Below are 21557 nucleotides of genomic sequence, written 5' to 3' on the forward strand. Positions count from 1 at the left end.
TCAGAAAGCTTCAGAACCTGGACAAACAGCTACATGATCTCTGAAGAATTAACCGAAGTAATGCCATCTTCTTCATTTTTATGTAGCAGTTTAAGCTATCCTAAGGAATAAAAGGCATATTTCTTTACAAAGATACAGGACTATAAAGCAATACATAATCATTTCTTCAACAGCCAAAATAAATCTTAACCTACCTGCATAGAAAATCTATATAAAACCAGGAGTTATAGGGGTTAAAATTCAAATCATTAGAGCTACATACAGAATTCTAAAATTTTGTTTTTAAGAAGCACATTTATTGTGCTGAATGTTTAAGTCAGACAGGTACTTCTATCATCAGAAGCAGCTCACAAGGCAGAAAATTCTGGCTTTCCACCTGTGAAATGCTTTTACTTTTCCAAATGAAAATTCATAAAGCAAGCAAAGGATGTTTAACATAAGGCAAGATGGCAAGCCAGATACTGAGGACTGCACAAGCTGTCTGAAAAGCTTTTCTGTAGCATAAAGTAAAAACAACTTTATGATACCGAACTGTCTGCATTAAATGTTAACTCCATCCCCTCCATCCAAGACCCTAATTACCCTATTTAGAGTTATTAAATATTAATTAAAAATCCAGCTATTTACAGGACAGCTGCTGAAGAAAAGCAGCAAGCAGCATGCCAGGTACATATACCATCCATGTATAAACACATACTAATAATTTGGATGCTGTCTGTAATTCAGAAGGTGCATAACACAGCTACAAGTTATCACAGCAAAGTATGTTTAGCATTCCTCTGCAGTGAGGTGCTACATAAACCTATGAGATTGTATGCAGACTTTCTAATAGATGTGTTAAGTTTAAGCTTTATGTTAGTCATTAAAACTAATGAATAGCATTTAATAAAATACCAAAAATATTATCATTACTACTATTTTGCATACCAACACCTGAAGAAAGTAGCTGTATAACCAAACAATGTAACTGGATTCCACATGCGCTAGGAACAACTGAAGAATTCAGATACAGATGTACCTGAAATTATTTTAGTGAGCAAAGGCATTCTACTTTCAGCTGATCAGCTCAAACTAAGTTTCAGCAATCTGTACTAAGAACAGTAAATTACTTAAGTATTGTGTAGATCCAGGAGACCAGTCTCCCTGTCACTGCTGTAAGCTATGGGACTACCAAGGAGAAGCAGCAACCCGAGGCCAGCATAACTGTTCTTTATGCATTCTTTTTATGTTGTGCGAGAACTGATGGGAGTGGGGAAACTACTGGATTCAACAGAGAAGTGACCTGCAAGACTAACACTATATGTGAAGAAGATACTGTGTTAATGTAACACATTCTACAAATAAATACAGACAACTAACTTAAAAACTATTTCAAAACAATCACCCTAAGTGCCAGTGGCATACCAATTTGACCAAGTTTTGATGTAAGCTCTACGGGAAGAATTTCTGGAAGTGAAAATTTCTAAAAGTTTACATCTCTAGAAAGAAATACATACTTTAATGCCAATTACTTCAAGTCAGAAAAATTAGGAACCATTTTTCCCCTGCTTTCCCTTTCAGCTTCATCTCTACATTCAGCAATCTTTCCTGATTGTATGAAACTCCATGTAAATTTGTGAAACATGGAAACTGTGCATGTGTACACTGTTTGGTCTTTCGTTTGTTAATATTTTATGTACAAACCTTAAGATACATGTACTATTTTGTCAATAAAGCTAACATTATGTGAAAATCTGCTAACAGAATGATGGGAAATTATCAGCTGAAAGTCAAGAGTACCAGATATTATATTTGTCTCGCAATTACAGTCACCCAGAAGACACCCGTTTTGTCCAAAATGACCTAGGTTCCTTCTGCAACTAGCAGAGAAAGAGACACCCTGGGCTAGTGACTCATTTCACCTATCTTAAGCACTTACCATTAGTGCAGTCAATAATTGCTTTCCTCCCTACTGCCTCTACAGGAAGCCTAGATGACTAAACTTCAGTGAGCTGAATGACTAAAAGTTAACTATAAAACTACATTTTCATTTAAATTACTATTTGGTGCAGATGCTCTATTCATTATTACACTAACATAAATCAAATTTACCTCAAGGAATATTATTATTTGAAAAATAATGTATACATGAAATTTATTAAAAACTCAGTGTCAATTCCATGAACAAAGTTCTAAAGAAGTTATGAGAACAAGCAAAGCCACTAGGTTTATTGAAAGCTCACATAACAAGATCTCAGTATGCCTTGAAGCACAATTCTTTTGTTTATGAAAATTTTATTTTACTGTCATTACATTTTCAAATCTTATTGGCAAAATATCTTGTGGTTTGATAGTCATGTGAGCCTATTGTGAATGACAGCATAATAAAAATAAAACTGAAAATAGTATTAAAAAGCAGCAACTTACTCAGTCGAGTTGAGATTGAGACCTAGTGTTGTTAAATCACTTCCTAATGCAAGATGTACCATTCCTGGATCTGTCTCTGCTGCCCTGATGAATGTTAACAAGCCGATCATTCCAAACTGGTCCGTCACCATCCCTTGAGGAATGTTGGTAACCCGACCTGGGCAAAAAGAACAAATTAATTTTATCCTTTCAAGAAGTGGAGGAATCAACAAGGTGATCTAAATGACTGTCAAAACTTTGCAAGAAGAAAAAGTGGAATGACACATACCATCAGGTAACACCTGGATCCCTTTTTTCTGCTGGTTGTTGTTTTGCGTAGTTGAACTTTTGTCTCCAGGAAACTTGGGCCCATCTGTGCTGGATGATGTTTTGCCTGATGTACTCAAATTCTGATAAAAATGATTTGCAGAGTTGGTATGATGGAAACAAGCCAAAATGGAGAAATCTGTTGACCATATCTTTCAGTCAAGCACTCCAAACCAGTATGTCAAGTCACTCAGTAAATTAGGCACTAAAATGGAACCAAGCTGAAGCTCTTAAGTTTTTCTGACAAACCTTATGTAGTATTTACCACTTTCTAAAGTATACCTGTCATACAGTAGTAACTATTAAGGAGCCAACAGCTTACAGTATTAAAGGGTAAAAAATATTTTACACCTCAGCTTGAATACACAATGGATTTCCCAAGTGCCTGTGACCAGACGATATTTTGGACTCATCACATCATAAATTTTTCACCATAGTTTTGCTCCCACATAACACTCCATGACATACCAAAAAAGAGTAACTCAAGCCAATTTTAGGTGCAAGAAACATACAGTTGGCACATCTGCAACCATCAAGAAAGAGATGTAAATAGTATGTCTGTCAAGAAAACTGTGATTGCGTTCCAAGAGCCCAATCTTCCGTAATTATTCTTTCTTACTCTTTACTATTCTTTAAAACAAGTCTGCAGTAACCCAGTGTCATCACATTTACTCCCTCCTCCCTTACTGTATTCAGTATATATATATATAGATAGTTGTATATGAAATGCTGCTTATGCAAAATTTCTCACTAATTCTGGGGGTAAATTTGAAAATCTTACAGCACAAATATAGTCAGTGCTCACTTTAAAATATAATCATCAAAAGTAATACGCACACCCAAAAGAAGAATAAGGCGTACTTACGGATTTATTGTCATCATTACTCGATGTTGGGTCTTTGTAGCTGGAGCCTGGTAATGCTGGAAAATCTTCATTGTGTATTGAAAAGTCCTGGGACTGCTCACTTGCTGGTTTTGTTACCATTCCAACTATCATCAAAATGAAAGCAGGAATAACATGAAATGACTGCTAAGTAAAGAATTTTCTGCTGTTGATCTTGCTTACTGTCCATGTGCAAACTGTACAGCAGAAACAGCTTTCAAAACCAAAACAAAACAAAAAAAAACCAAACCACCAAAACTCAAGTAAACCAAAACAAAGCATATTCATTTAAAACATCCACACATATTAGACTAAAGCCTCTTATTTAAGTGTGAGCTAAGAAACACTCTGGGTTAAATTCATAGACACATCCACTGCTTTAAGAATGAAGCCCAGTACTTTTACCAGGAACAGCACCTGTTTTGCATGTCTAAACAATCAAATAATCTTTACAGGCATTATTCAAGCAGTATTTAAGTAAATCCACTGATGAAGGAAGGGTCTACTGCTTTTACGATTGTTAACACAATTTTCCTCCATCCCCTAATTGCATGAAGAGTTTCTTAGCATAATCTCTTCAGAAGCACATATTCTTAAAGGAATTGCCATCCATTGCAACAGAACATATCACCAATGAAATACTTGCCTGTGACATAAGAACGACTCCTACTTTCAGTTCAGTATGAAAACTGAAAGCATTTAGCCTGCAACTCTCAGTGCTCTGACCCTAATTTAAAAAAAGTAGGCCAGTCACATTGGAACATGGATTCCAACTACTGAAAAGCAACCTTTTTTTTTTTAAATGCCAGTTAAAAAACCCCAAAACTAAACCAAACCCCCCAACCAACCAACACCAAGGAAAAGCCCCCTACACTATGCACCCATGGGCAAATACTCTGCTGTGAGACAGAAAAGTATTACAGTGATTTGTTTGCAAACAACATTGCATTAGATGAAGAGAAAACAGAAGGACATCTAGGGCCTGTTTTTCAAAGATTCTTAACAGCTGTGTAGGATCTAAACTAGTTCAGTAGATTACTTATTACTGTAGTATTCTGAAATTAGGGATAAAAGTTCCTTTATTTAAGAAAAAAAAAACCCAGCCACTGAGTTAATCTGGTTTCTGCTGTTCACCCTTTTCACCCAGGGTTATTCCCATTTCTTCCACTGGATGAATTAAAATTGATAATGAAATAACTGTGTTGCACACTCTCTATCTAAAAGCTATCTGAAGTCTAATTTTCGAAGAAAGTACGTCTCTGCCCAGTTTCAAACTTTCTTCAACTTTTTGTTCCTGAAGACAGTGTCTAGTGCACCTCATATCCCCATTGCTTGATTGTTTCTACAAACATAACCATCCCCTGCATTAAGCAGATGCTCAAGATAATTCTTCAGACAGAGAAGTTTCTTTCCTGGTTCACCACACCTTTGTGCAAACAGCTACTCCAGCACCAAAATGGGGAAACTGTTTAAGCACAGGAGCAATTACTGATTATTTTTTTTATGCAGCAGTGCTGCTGAATGTTGAACACCAGGTCCATGCTGGAACTGAATCCGTGTGGATCTCCTTCCTATCTTCTATCAGTTTTTTATGTAATGGCTTTTTCACAGACAGACAAGCTCTCGTATAAACCACAAGCCATACTAGCTCTCCACTCTCAGTGTAACTTCTCAGTCTGGGGTAGTGACTTTCCACTGTGTGTAGCACTTCATTTTAACTCATTCAGCTCTTTCTCACCACCACCTTAAGCAGAGAGCCCTGGTTATGTCCAATCCGTGAGGTTACTTCCTCTTGATAATGCAGCATCTATTATTTCTCTCCCATTAAAGTTGGAGATATCTTTGGAAAAAACTACCTTTTTATAGTCAGAAAACACTGCGTTACTTTTTCTTGGAAGTTTTACAAGTATCACAAAAATAACTTTCAGTAATAAAAGCAACTTTTTAGAGTAGCTGATGCAACATGCATGACAAAATCTACAAAAGCAGTAACAATAAAAAAGTATTGTGGCTCAGGCTAAGCTTACCTGGTATTTTTCAAGACCCACCTTAAAGATTTTCCTTTTATTATTTTTTTAATCTGTTCAGCAGTAATTATATAAGACACAGACTTGGAATCTGACTGGGAACACTTCATTCTTACACATTATTTTTTGAAATCTGAGGTTCATCATAAGAGTGACAGTGAATACTACAGCAAGTACTACCCATAAATGAGACAATACACTGTATGTTTACAGTTGCTGACTTTTGACACAGTAACACCTGTAGTAACCAAATATTATTTCTAAAATTTACTACTCAGACCTTGACGGTTCTTGTACACATGGACTTAGAAAGCAAGCTATTACCTAAGAAATGTCTAGAGCGAGTAGCTTCAGAGAAATCATACTATACAGGCCAAAACCCCCCAACAGCTTCTACTGAAAGTAAAACTAAAGCAGATGAGTTCCAATACTAGAAAATCCTGGGGGGAATTTCCAATCAGAGACATACTGGTTATTTATTTTTTTTAAAAATAAGACTTAGAAGCTCAAGTGTCGGCATTTTTTAGAAGACTACCTATTGATCTTTTGTTGTTCATAAGACAATCAAGCAAATACCAATTTCATTCAAAGAGTTTTCAAAAGTATAGTCTTACCATAGGGTGCCCTTCCAGCTAAAGGGTTTATTAATGGAGTTGGATTGCCACTTCCTTCCCTTCTGTTTCTGTCTGCTAGTGCTGGAAAATCTGAGAGGTCCAGTCCTGTCACATTTTCACTTCCATCTACAATAAAAACAGGTATTTTAAATTCCCTTAAGCTTTTTCACTCTAAGACTTCATTATATGCAAGATAAATGTAGGATATATTTTCTTTCTTCAAGGTGATCTTTTTACTCTCAGTATAATTATTACAAATAACTACAGCCTCTGTGTTATGAGACTAGCCTGAAGAGCATCAAGGTGTCTAGGGTTTGTTTTTAAACAATAGCTAGTCAACAGCATTTAGTTACAAGGTCTACTCATTTTGAATTAAAGACTGCATGTGTAAAATACAGGCTATCAAAATTACAGTACTAGGATAGGTAGCCTGTTTAAAATTTAAGGAGCTACCAAGAACAAATTTGAGAGAATAACCCATATTTGTAGAAGCATCAAGGAAGTCTTTCATCCTTAGATAAGGTAAGATAAAGCTGAAGCAGCTGTGAAGCCAATGCAGTGCAAATTGCATGGGAACATTTTTTGACTAGCAACAGAAAATACTACATAGGCCAAGCCAGAGCTGCAATTCTATAATGATGCCACAAGGCCCCAAGGGATGCCCAAACCCTTCCACTCTGTGATGTCACCAGCACCTCAAGTTCCTTCATATATACAGCCACCTACAGAAACATCAGCATGGACAAACCTGAGGCATTTATGAACAGGGATATTTTCCCCTCTTTAGTTCATTAAATTTAGGTGAAGAAGTAATTGCCAGACAAAAATCACAACTGAAACACCCTGACTGAAGGGACTGCTTTATAAACCAGCTGTTTGAAAGGAGTTTGAGATGTCAGAAAATGCTTTCCCACTGTTCCTACCCTATATAATGTTTTTGTAGAAAAAGGATATTTTTTTCTCTGATCCCCTCTTCAATTCTATAAGCTATTTTGCATTTCTGACTAGATGTAATCTATAGACATGTGATGTACAGCGAGTATTCGAGAGAATTCTTTCCCTTTGTCATTAAAAGTATTTAAATTCACTGTTATGAAGTAGTAACAGTTTCACAGCATGGCTCTTGGAGCAGCATTTCTATGGAACAACTAAAAATTATAACAAAGTTGCACTCCAACAGAAGAAAGCATTTTCAATTAGACTTACTAAAAAAAATAATCTCTGTACTGTATTTTAAGAGCAACACTAATCAGAATAAACTCACCTGTTCCATTAAAAATGTTACTTGATAAGGAGTTATTCATTCCAAATGCCTGATTTCTGTTCATCCCAAATCCAGACATACTGTGAAAAAAATCCAGGAAGTCAAACAAAAGGGTATACATACTTTGTAATTCCCCGTGGAAGCCATTAAGCAGAAAAAAAGCTCAAGACAATTAAGTTATTTTAAGCTTAAGCAACTCCCATTAGCCTAAACTCAGTTTTTAATGATTTTCCTTTATACTTCTGAAAACTCTGAGCAGCAGCAGCAGGCACTGCTCAATCAAGACAACTCGAATGACTTCAAGTTAACTTGGTTTTTTTAATTGCCACTGTGTCTTCAGACATCTGTCAATCAACAACTTATGGCAAACTTGATTTTTACTCAATAATTTAATATAGAAAAATGAAGCAGTAGTAAATGCAATAGTGCAAAGTCAGGCAGCAATCCATTCATTTGCAGGTGTGAAGCTGGATCATGGAAGGGATCAAGTTTGTAATGACTCAGTTGTAAGCTGATCAGTTATGGTGTCCAATCATCATCATGTATATATGGTACTACTATGAGCATAGGGATGGTCTCTGCAACACAAGGACACCAACTATATTAAAGTTTCATATAGTCAGGCAAAAACATTTGAAGACATCTAAATATCATATAGGACAACTATGGTTGGAAAGGCACCCTCCAAATGATCCACTTCCTTCTGTACAAGATGGATATGTTGAGAAGCCCAAAGGTAGGTCCCAGCTGAGTGAAATTCTGAATTTCTGCCCTGTTTGAAATCACAACATGTATTTTTTTCCCCATAACAGGATGGAAGTTGATGTTTTAGCAGTTTCTGTAACTAAAAATGGCAAACGTTCTCCTAGTGGAAATTTTCCCTACAGGGTCTTTTCCCACAGTTACAAATCTGAAGCATTTAATTTCAACTTGAAATAGCCAAAAAAGCTTCATTTTGGATTGAACTATCAAGAAAGGGAACAGCTAGCCAAGACTGGTCCTGTCCTGCCCTGCTTCCTCAAGGTGGTGGGTTTGAAAGATATCCAGATCTTTGATACCTCAACATGTCTGAAGAAACACATTCCTGGTACCATCTGGGAATTCTAGACTAGGTGAGAGCACCAAAAGGATACAACTCTATCTTGAGGGTATATAATTGAGCCTTATGACAGATCACATTTCTCATGCAAGGGTGTTTTTGTTTGTTTCTTTCTTTTTAGATTAGAAATAACCACGTTAAGAGTTGCAGGGATAACTACTGCTATCCTGGTATAGGTTAATAAACTGTGGAATATGAAATTGTCATTGTCCCAGTCGTATTTCCTTCTCAATTTGTAAAAGTTACAGTTTCTTGAAAATGATAAGCAATGCAAACAGTGAAAGATGAGTATTTTCATTCAAATGGCCCTATAGACAGGGATTTTATCATCTACCCTACAGCCGAATGGTATTTAAATGAGTACTTTCTATACATATTTCAATCTCCAAAATCGTTGTCCTCTGCGTGCAGAATTTTTAAGTATATTACCATTTCAACCTTTTGTGATATTCAGGTTTTAAAAAACCTTTAAAATTTAAAATTATCTTTTTATATTACCTTTTTTTAATCTTTGTATCTTTACAAAGGCAAATTCTATGTAATCAGAAGCAAGACACAAAGTCTTCTTCTACTCCAAGAACATACACCACTACTAAAAAAAATCTCTATTGCTGTAACTCATAAAAGCATCTTTAAGTCTGTTTCAGTGTGAAACCACAGAACTACATAGCCTGACCAAGCTTTAGATAGCTGCTGACCTTAGTCCTTTACCCATTTTGTAAAACATTAGATTGGGTTAGAGGTGGCACCTGACTCCCATGAGCTTGTTTGTGCTCCACGTAAGAGTCAGTCTCCTAGGGAAGGCCTGAAGGGAGAAAAAGGACACAACTGGGAGCACACAGATTGTGAGGGTGTGGAATGAAGCCTGGAAAGCAGTCAGCTGTGCAAAGCTGTGACAACACACACTAAATAATTAGAATGGACACACTTTTTACTACAAGTTTATCAGTATGAACTAAGCATAAATACAGCATCAAAACACAGTTAAAGCCTAATGAGTTATGTTAGAATCCTGCCCAGAGTTAGAAAGGGCAGAAGTGATGGAGAAGCTTTAGGCAAATGACCACTAAATTTTTAAACAAATGGCAAACCACTGTCTGTATTATTCCAGAATTTAAAGATGTAAAATTCTAGGTCCCCACTGTGTCTGAATCAGTTAATTATTTTTCCACAGTAACTACTGTGTTTTTAAATCTTGCCACATTTCTTCCCAAACTCACAGATGAATCGTCTTTAAATGGATTCATATACCCAAACATCCAAGATATGTTTCAAAACCAAACTTGGGAACACAAGAGAAACACTACATATTTTAAAGAAGCAACAGTAGAAATTCAGTAGCCAGAAACAGGATTTAGCTTAAAGGCCTCAATAAGCTTGTATGAATATCAAAAGCATCTTCAAAGTTTATTGCCAGGAGACGAGAACAGATGAAGCAGCTTTTGAGCTTTGTTCTAATTCCATTAGATTTCCAGAGCAGCATTTAAACATGTCCGTGACTGTACAGGGACAGTCCAACTAAATAGTCTTACCTGTTCACAGTAAAAGGTTGTCGAGAGGGTTGCTGCTTTGGCATACATATTATGCTTGGAGAACTTCTGTTGGGGCTGCCTAACCCTGAACTGCTCATGCTGTTTGTCCTGCTGGGAATTCCAATGCCCTGACCAACCTGGGAGTGGTTCATCATATTCCTAGGATTCATAGGCAATATCCCCCTGAAAGAGAAAAACCATCCACAGAGATGAATCTCTACAATAGTATTTGGTTACTCATTTAGATTACTAACCTAGGATGGACTCTGAGCTGTTGTAACTTAATTTGTGCTTAGTGTCAATACGGCATGTTTGGATTATTCTCTATAATTAATGTAGTTTTGGATTTCTTCAGAAATACCAGATGACCCATTACATGCTAACCAAGTCCTTGGTCAAGTTTAGATATATATTTAAGTATTATGCATTTGAACTGGTGTTACAGCTCCTTTTTTAGCAAGCACTTCAGACCTACTACCTTCTTAATATTCTTATACAGTGTATGATATTGATACAAAAACTTTAACTGTACATTTACAAGAACAATAAAAAAAAACAGCCTCTTATATTCTGAAGCAGAATTTGCCAGCAATTTGTCTTTTACATAAAAAAAAAAAATCAAATACTGTCTTACAGGAAGTCCTTACTGTTTAACAGTATTATTTCCCTAACACACACAATGGTCAACAGAAACTACTTTTCTTCTTTTTTAATTAAACAGATTGTAAAGTAGTTGAGGCAAAATATGCAGAACATTTAACAAGAGCTCTGCAGAAAGACACAATGCCAGAAATATCGGCTAACAATAAATACCTGCTCGGAGATGGAGGCGTATGAAGTGACATTGTTGGTACCCCTGTTGTTGGCGTTACGTGGCTCGGTAACTGAGTGCCTTGTGATAAGCTGCGATTTAACTGAGGGGTATTGTTGCTCATTCCCCTCATTGGAAGGCCTAGTGCACCTATTGAAAAAAAATTCAGAGGGGTGGAGATATAGAGCAATCAGGAACAAAGTCTTCTCCATCAGGTGTAGATGGAAACAATTTATGCTGACAACCTACAAAAAAGTGTAAAGACTGAAGGAAAGTGCACTGTGAAATCTAAGTCCCTCTTTGCACAGTAGAAGCTCAATTATCTCAAATTTAGCCCCATTTCTGTTAAATATTAGAAAGGCTCTTTAAGGAATTTCTGTGAGCAGCTAGCAAAATTTTGTTTCCTTTGAGATGTACACTGTAGAGAATGGTTCAGTTTTGAGCTTTTTGATAAGGACATGAAAATCTGTAATTATCTCAAAAAAGGCAGCATTTTGAGAAAATTAGTAACTGCACTCAAGAAACATGTTGATTACTTCTGCATAAACTGGTATATATTTGGCCAGTATTTCAAACACAGATCTGTCTTGAACACTGATCTGGTCTTGTTAAAAATTAAGCAAACCTCCAATAAAAAAAGTTATGACTGTTTAGTTAATAATAACATTGTTTTTAGGACAACAAAAGCAACATTTTAGGCTGTAAAGTTTAAGTTGCTTCTATTTGGTAACACAGGTTCAGTGCTCACAATCAAGTTCAATCATTTAAGAAAAGAAAGCAAGCAAAATTTTAACTGCCCTCTATTGGTGTTTACAAATAATCAGATTTTTAACATTATGATCAGAAGTGTTTTCTACACAAAGAGTTGGGTGTGACAGTATAAAGTAAGCACTTCAGTGAGACAAAAAAAGAAATTAACTCAGAAGGGCAAAAGACAACCAGTTGCTACCCTGTCTTAGACTGTCCAAAACCTGTTCCTTGTCATTCTCACATACCTTTTCCACATTTGTTTTCAAACCTAAACAATTCTATGATTCTAAGTTTTGGAATGATGCTCAAAGACAAGAAAAACTCATAGTGCAACACATCAGTAGAAACAAACTTGGCATCTAAAAGTGATGGCTATCAGCAACGGTCTCTATTGCTTCAGCATAAGGCTGCTGAGGTAGACTCACAGAACTTAAATCTTTTATCTTGCAGACCAAATAAAAGACAAATTTCAATGAATGAGCACTCTCCCATGATACATCACCCTTGCAGAACAGGTGAATATGCCAGCGTATAATGTGATTAAATACTAAGAGTGCAACGAACAGACAGCATATGCTCAAGTTATCATCATGGACAAGGTCTACAGAAACATCCCATCATTCAGCTCTCACATTTTAAGAGCTGCTGCCTGTCCATGTCCTTCCCTACAAATTGCAACCCAAGAAGTGTGCAGTAACACACACACTACTTCTTAATCTGAATTAATGGAGGTAAATTTGACTTGCAATAACAAGCCTCCTAAGACTTCATTAAATGTCAATTATATCAAGGTGTTCACTGTAAATATTTTGGCAATTTGCTGCAACAGAATCATTTTGATGAATATAAATATATATTAAAAATATTTCACACTGATTAACAATTACATGAAATTTTAAAAATAAAGTAGTAAATAAAAAAATGTATACACCTCCAAACTAGATACAGCAGACTGAAAAACATGATTTCAATAGGTTAATTTTGTGCAAGCATTTGCTTCAGCAAAGCCAGTTTTATGCTAATGGTTACTTCTTGCTGTTGGCAATCTTTAAACTAGATTCTTTAATGTGTAGGGCTGTTACAGTGAAGCAGAACCATATTCCTGTGCTGGCAAGTAGGGGCAGCTGAAATATTTGCCATAAGAAGGAAAAAAAAAAAAAAAGTATCTTTTTTTCCTTGTGCTTCCTTTTTCCACTTTTTTACTTGAAAAAAGAGATCTGCATGGGCTGTATTGGAGGCTGGTCAATGAAGTGGCCAATTTCCTGCCTAATAGTTAAGTTTAGGCTACATTAACAATATAACAGGACATCTTGCTTAATGACTGACAGCTACCAATCTAAAAGCACACAGGCATTATTAGCTTTGTTGTTCCTTGAAGTATTTTAATCATAAGCATTGACTTCAACACGGAAGTTTCTTGCCCTTTTTTCTCAGTATTTGGTAGAAACTGAACCCTGACAGTATTTACTTTCTAGTTTCTAGCCATGCATGTCTCCACGTTAGAGAGATTGTATCTCTAGGCACCATAACCGAATGAACAATAAAGCTGAAAAAGGTTAACCTTAAAAATAAACAACAAGTATCTATGATAAAGAGAATGAACAAACTACTTTGGTATCTTTATTCAGTTGAGGCTGAAAGGTTCAATAGTGCTAGATTGAGGACCCCAAAAGCAAAGAGCCAAATAATGACTCTCAGACTGGCCAGAAATTGTTCATAGAAATCTCAGCAGCATAACCAAATGTCAGTGTATATTACCTGGTCACTCACTGACAGCCACTGAGACAGTAAAAAACAAAAACAAGAACAAAACCACTGTATTTTTAAATTTGAAGAAAGCCAAGAATTTGTGAAGGCCACACATCTAGCAGACAATGCTTTTAGCTTATCCAGATGAAGTCTATACTCTCTAAAGCAGGCTGAACTTTTTTCTTAGAATCCAAGTCAGATGCACTTGGCAAGAAAGTTGCAAACATTCAAAAGTGTATAGTGATAAAAGAGAGATGTTCACAAATCCCTTTTACTTGTGTAACTGTACCTAACTCAGATATTCTGAGCCACTTTCTGCATACATCTCTCGGTTACAAGGAGGTTCAGCTCTCAAGGCTGGCCCTAAAGTTAGCTGGCTAGCAATACACACTGTGCCTGTTACTTTATAGGTCTTCTATTTCAACAGTATACACAAGAGTGTCAGATACAGAAAATAATCTTCAAGGTGTGGGAAAGATAAAACCAGTGGTGCCAGCATGCAATAATCTTACTGGCATAGTTCTTTGCCAAATGCGAGCTGCCAAGCATGTACAGAAGATTTAATTTGCTCCTGTTGAGCATGAAATATCAGTTATAATTTAAGCTATAATTTCCTTCTATTCCTTACATATTTTTCTGACTAGGTTCATTTTGGCCCAGCTCACTTAACTCAGTTTTTACTTCAGAGTCACAGTTACATCACAGACATTCTTTATAGGATTATATTTGGGTATTTAACAGCTATACAGCGTCAATATGACACTCTGCATACTAAACACTGCAAAAATACATATTAAGCAAAGCAAAAATGTCTCTTAAAAAGAAAAAAAAAACCCGAAACACAACTAAGGAGACATACTACTGTTTTTACAATCACCAGAAAAAAAAAAAAAGCCGTATGCACGTTCTCTATCCGAAGAGCATGAAACTGTAACTTGTTTAGCATAAAACAAATCATCAAATAAAAAGAATTCTTACTTTGTTGCCCGTATAAACTTGCCCCAAACTGAGACAGCTGACCTGATGTTGATGGTGATGCCAGCATCTAAAATGCAAGAATAAAAGATTATTAAAGACACAAAGATATTGTGCTTTTTTGCTCTGACAGTTTACAACTGTAAAATTAACAGTATATGACATGTAAAGTCATAAGTTTTTATTGACATGTATAAAACCAGACTTTCTTCTACTGGCGATAAATAGCACAGAGGAAGAAGATAAATGCTTTCAGTTTTAACTCCCTTGTAGCGAAGAGATCCATCTTTACAGAAGGAATAATCAGTTATTTAAATCAGATGTAGGGTTATTTTCCCATGCAAAACATGCATCAGACAAGCAGTGCAATCCCTGCTCAATGTAGTAATATCAAACTTTGCACTTGCTGTTATCAGTTACAGTAGCAAAAGGTGGGAAATGAGTGCTAGGTAACAGGTATATAGAAACAGATACGAACTTCAAATAAGATTCCAATGTTAGAATTATAATGTACTGCCCTAAGAGCTGGTTTGTATACACCATATGAGTAAGTAAGATGTACTAATGTCAGAAATAATTGCTCCTGCTCTATTATGCCCACTTTGGAGACATCACAGTTCATCAAATGTTTCCATTAATCCTTCTTTGTTGACTTTCAGACAGGACATGTTTGCATACTCCAAAAAGAAGGCAACTGCGGTAGGGACATAGTGCCAGATTTCCAGTCATTGTTGTAGGAGGAAAAGAATAAACTAATGATTCTATGATTCCATTCTCCATGCTGCCACAGAAGGCATTCATAAATTTGAGAAAACAGGAAATTTAGGGCGAATATTTGGGGAAAAAGTCCTTTGCAATCCTAAGAAAAGTTAAGCACTGAAACATCCCTCCCTGGATGTTTTTAAAGACCAGATTAGACATTCATCAACATAAGGTATAGCTGATTGTCACTCGGAGCAAGAACAGGTTATTTATTAGTTGACCTAATCCTTCCAGCTCACAATCTTGTATGCTACTCATACTTGGTGACCCATAGGCAAATGTCTGCTTGTTTAGCGCAGTAGTCTGGACTTGGACTGAATTTTACGATAGTTTCAAGGAAAGGAATGCCTGGATTCTTACACCTAATGGGATTTCAAGCTTTTTCAACTTGAGAGTAAAGAATTCAAATCAAAATAACTTTTCCTATAATAAACTTCAAACTGCTTTGTTGACTTGACAGATGCAAAATTCAAACCTTATAAACTGCATCAGCCCTTCCAACCCAAACCATTCCATGATTCTAAGCTAGTTGCCTATAATGGGGCCAAGTCTAGATGGTAGAAATGAGAAAGACGATGTGCAGGATAGACACCAAATACCAAAAGTAACATTCTTGTCTGTAAACCACAAAGTATTTATGATTTTCTGGATACATACAGAACGCCAGAGAAGAGAAATGATAGCAGACAATTATTGTAGACCATCAGAAAAAGTGTGAGTAATATCACCCCAAAATACTACATGCTTATACATATTTTGAACAAAGTACATATATTTGAGAGGAACTACAGCAATTAGCATCCACAGTTGCATATACAACAGGTCTGAAATACTAAGACTTTTTTTCTGCTTCCTGTAGAAAAAAAAAAAACAAACACCCCCCCCCCCCCAAAAAAAAAAAAACAAACCCAAACAGAAAAAACAAACCAAAATAAATAAAAAAAAACACCAAACCTAACATATATGCCAAACTGGACCAAAGTTCTCCTTCCTTAGTGAAGAACTAGCTGTGAACAAAAAGAACACTTCAAATAACTACCAGTGGCTTCAGCTCAGCACTTACATAGCCAAATTCACAAGCCACATCTGCATTAGCAAGTAAGGCAGGCAGAGAGGAATGCATTTGTAAAACAAACAAGTTGGCCCTGAGGGCCTAACATACATACTGTATTTATTTCTAACTAAGCTGTGACTAAGACACCTGATGCCATGGAGTTAGTGAAGAGAACCTGATGCCTGTTAGTGAAGAGAACATATCTGGTGCACTCCTGGAGCACCTCTTCCAACCTGTTTTGATCCAGAAGGAATTGAATTCACTCACACCCAGACTGCTCTACAACATGAACCAAGCATGCTGAAGAACGGACACTTGGGAGACAGGCTTCAAAAGCACATTCCCCACCCAAACTAACAAGCTGATGTTTGTTAAACATTGATAAAACAAGCTGATACAGTAAAAAACATTCAACAAGTTGGAAAACCCCAGAGCATGCTGCAAGGTTTGGCAAACTGTAATTGTATGGAAAAAAAAAAACAAAAAGAGAAAAAGTTCTGAGGCACCTTCAGAAAAAAAAAACAAAACAAAACCAAACCAACCAGACACTGAGATAGAACCAACAGTCAAAAAGCACTAATAGCTTTGGTGGGACAAGTAAGCAAAACTGTTAAGCCAAAAAGAAGATCCCATAAGAACAGCTGCTCAGGGCATTCAAAAATTGCTGTGATGGCATGTGATAGAATCAGCAGAAGATGATACAAACATCAGCATAAAAATCTTTTATTTATGTTAACTTGGATTAAAAAAATAAAAATATCCCAGACCTAAGAGGTACTAGATTACTTGAAAGAGAGGAAAAAGAATCCCACCTCTTCTACACTACTAAGTGATTTTCTACTACTAAGTACTTTAAGCTACAGTTAAAAGGAAAGGCAAATAATAGTTAATGAACACTGCTTACTACAAATTGGATTTTCTTTTGAAATATTGCAAAGTAGGTCACATATACTGTGCCATTTGCTTTCACATTAGAAGTTAATTGCAAAGTGACTTGTAGAGAGACCATTACTGAAAACCGTAATAAAGGCCCAGTATTACATTCAGTAAGTCTAACAAATAGTGTTAAAGTCAAAACATACTTGGACCACAAAAGATAACAACTCACAAGAAGAAGTAAATAAAAATTTCTGTGGATCTGTTCCAGGCCGATTAAATGCATCACTTCTGAAATTCCATGCAGAAGGAATATGCTGTATGGGTATCTCACTTGTTCTCTTCCTAGTTTACTTTGTAATACGCCAAAAAACACTCCCCAGTGTTTTTTGTGTCACAGACAAGTAAGGGGCAGTTTGAATTTTGTCTTTTTATTTCTATTATTATTTCCATATAACTAAGGTTAACAACAAAACTAAATTAGCTAAAACCTCAACCTAGCCTAACATGACCTTTATTTGCATTCACAAAGCCTGGGCAACTATTATAGCCTACTCAAACTTGGTCTACCAGAGGTAATGAAGATTCAAGACACACGGTATCGGTAGTATTAAAAACATTCCTTTGGGCATTCTGCAATCATTATTTTATCTGACTGGACTACTAGCCACACAACACAAAACCTAACAGCTCTCCAGGAGCTGTACCTGCAAGAGTGGCTGGAAATCGCTCTTGAATTTCTTTTAGTCTACAACAGCCGAAGGTCATGATAACCTGAATAAAAACCAAACCAGTCTAACCTTAAGGTGACTAAAGCCTCTTGCTGCTGGCAAGATCATTATTTTAGGAAAAAAATGCCAAGAATTACACCTGTAGCAACCTTTGAAAAACAAAATTTACCAGAAGACTGAAATCACACCAGCAAACAGCATATTCTAGCAGTATGTGTACAATATCAACTTTTTAAAACCAGTAACTAATAATCCTCAATCGAGTCAAGACCTTGTGTAGCATGAAGGGTGCACTTTATTCTGCTAGTGTATGGAAGAACCAATGATCAGTGCTAGCAGACTGAAGAACTAAGTGGATGACAGTCAACTAGGATGTGAACATCATTTTACTCACAAATCTCAAACAGTTCTGATCATGGAAGATTCTGCATCTAAACTCAAACCGATGATCGAAGCAGACGGCCAAATTTTTCTGGACTGGTCCACACCAAAATTCAGTTGCAATGTGCTATCAGGCAACTTCCTATGCCTAGTGACAAATGAGATTTTACTTTAACTACTTTCATTACCTCTTGATGGGTTTACTGCAATTAAGTTCATGTAAGAGTGCCAAGAACCTCAAGGAAACAGCACCAGCAACTGTTTAAACTGTGTAAACCTGACGCAGTTTACACCCCTCTGGGGAGACTGTCAAACACAGGCTGTAGCCTTCCTGCAAGTAGAGGGAGGTAGGGGGAAGAGACCCAGTAGCCTCTCCCAAGCAAAGTCCCAACCTATGGCAAGGAGAGCTGCCTGTCACTGTAACTGGTGTGCTAGCACACCTCGGCATGGTAGCACCAAGAAATCTCAGTAAAGCAACACTTCTGCCAAGGCTATTACATTACGCAGTTATAGCTTAAAGCTACTTCCTTAAACGCAAGGCAAGCCAAAGTGAAAATACATCAGTCCAGCGCTACAAAGTCAACTCCTAAAAGCAAACTGTGTTAGAATAAGCAAGTAAGCCTCTGAGTAATATTTGGCCCAATAAATGATGGGTTTCTCACAGGTGCAAACAGCATCATTTTGTATTTGCACTGCTTTATTTCTGGTATCTGCCATCTGTGCTGCATTATTTAATAATAAAACAGCTGACCCTTAGCCTGAAAAGAAAAAAGTGTTACACTGAGGTAAAAAATAATAAATCAAGCTAGCAAATAACAGACAGAGAAACTGCACAGATTTTTCTTTACTTTGGCAGGTTTTCAGGAGTATTATTAGTCCTCCTCTGGGTGAAAAACTACCTTTTAATACAGTGCTCACAAAATTCCCATGTTAGAAGAAAATATTTCAAATCTCAAAATCAGAGATGAGTGGAGACATTTGAAAGCCTTATTATTGCAGAGGAAAACTGGTTTTGATATAAATCATTTGTGAAATATAAGTCCAAACAATACAGAAAAATAAATGAAATCTTATTCAGACTTTCAGAGTTCACCATTATGGTTGTGATGGTCTGCCACCAGCTGCACTTGTGGTGGTCTGTACCAGTTGCACCAGAAGCACAAGGAGATAGAAATGCACTGTTGTTGTCAGCAGTATCTCAAGATCTTAAAAGGGAAGATGTTGCTACTGAATGACACTATTAACGTAAGGTTAACGCAGCTATTAAAGTAAAACTCTAAAACCAAATTCTCTCTGTGCAGATACATTCAGTTTGATGGTACAGTGTATTAATAAGCCAAAAAGAGTACTGAAAAATCACTGAAAGCTGTCACAAAAAAATGCCATAAGCAATCAAAAACTAGGACAATAAAGGAAATATTTCAATGAAATAACCAGTTGCATATGAAAAACAACTAAAAACCCCCAAGAAAACACCCCGAAACGAAGCAACCAAAGCCACCCACACTCTTGAGCACATAAACCACTAATGTTACAATAAAGCATGTTCAGTGAATTGAGTTATTGTATAAGAAACCATAACCTCCCCCTTCTAGAAAAGGCAGATGATTTTATGTATGGAATTAATCTGGTCCAAAGAACCACTTCAAATGCTAAAGCTGTCACACAGAAACTATTATATGTCGGTGATTTAAATGGAGATGCAGTAAAATACAGCTTTTAGATGAAGTACAGAAACAACATCTGCCACAGTCATTTAGTTTTTCTATTAAAAAAAATTAATCTAAATACAAACTCAATCATAGTGAAAATTATATACTACAGTCATCAATTGCAAAATTAATTTCCGAAAGTGATGTGAAATAACTAAGATACATACTTTCTGCAAACTGTGTGACAGAATACAAAACCCCATTTTTCCCCTCTAGGTAAATTTAGTTTATCATGTATTATTTTATTTGATAAACACATCTGGGCTGCATTTCAGATTCTAAACTTTTTGCTCTTTCTTCACACTTTATTATGAAAATGCAAGCTATAGGTAGAATGGCAACAAGCTCTGAAAGTGTAAATTGCATGAAAACACAAAGACTCCCTCAGTTTGTTTCAAATCTCATCCCTTGCAAGTGCTTCCAGCTGTTTTCATTAATGGCATTGCAAATTTCATTAATTTAAAGTTTGGTTTTGTTTTCTTAAAAAAAAAAAACCAAAACAAAAACCCCATACTACGTACTCACTGAAAGATGCAAAGAATGTTTAATCACACTCTGGAAAGGTAAAAAGCAACTCTTGCTTTGCAACCCACACTTCAAAGAAAAAAGCTTAAGCCATGTGTTTCTCAAAGCAAGCAGAGCAAAGCAACCCACCACTCAGTCAAATCTACAAGTATGTTTACATGCAAAGTAACGCATACTAAAGTATTCATTTGCCATTTATAATTAAAGACATTAGAATCATAGACTGGTTTGTGGAAGGGACCTTATAGATCATCCAATTCCAACCCCCCGACACCTTTCACTAGACCAGGTTGATCAAAGCCCCATCTAACCTGGCCTTCAATATTTCCAGGAACGAGGAATCCACAACTTCTCTCAGCAACCTGTTCCAGAGTCTCACCACCCTCCTAGTGAAGAATTTCTAATATCTTAATCTCCCAGCTGCCAGCTTAAAGCTATTCCCCATTGTCCTGTCACTACAAGCCTTTGTAAAAAGTCCCTCTCCAGATTTCTTATAGGCCCCTTTAGGTACTGGGGGGCTGCTCTAAGGTCTCCCTAGACCCTTCTCCAGGCTGAAGAACCCCAACTCTCTTGGCCTGTCTTCACAGGAGAGGTGCTCTATCCTCCAATCATCTCTGTGGCCTGCTCCGTACTTGCTCAAACAACTCCACATCTCTCCTGTGTTGGGGTCCCAGATGCAGTATTCCAGGTGGTGTGTCACAAGAGCAGAGTAGAGGGGCAGGATCACCTCCCTCGACCTGCTGGTCAAGCTCCTTTTGATGCAGCCCGGTGTACGGCTAAGTTTCTGGGCTGTGAGCACACACTGCTGGGTCATGTTGAGCCTGTCATCAACCAACACCCCCACATCCTTTTCCTCAGGGCTGCTCTCAATCCACTCTCCACACTGATCCATTTTCTTCCCAAAACAAGCCTTACTTTTTTTTTCCTCCACAAACAGATCAAGATCGAAACTATTCAGACTATGACAAGTTACGTTAATGTAAAGTAGCTCAATTCAGCCAGCCAGCAATAGTGTGAATGCTGCAACTGCTCCTGATACAAGAGGGTTCCATGGGAATTCTTAAAATACTTACACATGCAGTATCTGAAGTTAAATTATG

At 36.8% G+C, this 21557-nt stretch overlaps 1 protein-coding gene across 7 annotated transcripts in view; it reads right to left on the reverse strand.

The window, feature by feature from the left end:
• Nucleotides 1-21557, reverse strand: part of LOC133276396 (CCR4-NOT transcription complex subunit 2) — a 91736-nt gene that overhangs the window by 11558 nt on the left and 58621 nt on the right. For 6 of the 7 annotated variants that reach the window (XM_061467104.1, XM_061467102.1, XM_061467106.1 and 3 more), the window contains 8 exons: nucleotides 14420-14486; nucleotides 10945-11092; nucleotides 10132-10314; nucleotides 7501-7580; nucleotides 6237-6362; nucleotides 3578-3702; nucleotides 2675-2795; nucleotides 2407-2563 (listed from right to left, as the gene is read on the reverse strand). In XM_061467104.1, coding sequence (XP_061323088.1) covers nucleotides 2407-2563; nucleotides 2675-2795; nucleotides 3578-3702; nucleotides 6237-6362; nucleotides 7501-7580; nucleotides 10132-10314; nucleotides 10945-11092; nucleotides 14420-14486 — 1007 coding nt within the window. The remainder of the gene's footprint in view (nucleotides 1-2406; nucleotides 2564-2674; nucleotides 2796-3577; nucleotides 3703-6236; nucleotides 6363-7500; nucleotides 7581-10131; nucleotides 10315-10944; nucleotides 11093-14419; nucleotides 14487-21557) is intronic. The other variant, XM_061467109.1, reaches the window with a different exon arrangement.

The sequence above is a fragment of the Pezoporus flaviventris genome, unplaced genomic scaffold (assembly GCF_033815535.1).
Source record: "Pezoporus flaviventris isolate CSIRO_AGI_PZ_B2104156 unplaced genomic scaffold, CSIRO_AGI_Pfla_v1 ptg000045l, whole genome shotgun sequence".
Taxonomy (NCBI): Eukaryota; Metazoa; Chordata; class Aves; order Psittaciformes; family Psittacidae; genus Pezoporus; species Pezoporus flaviventris.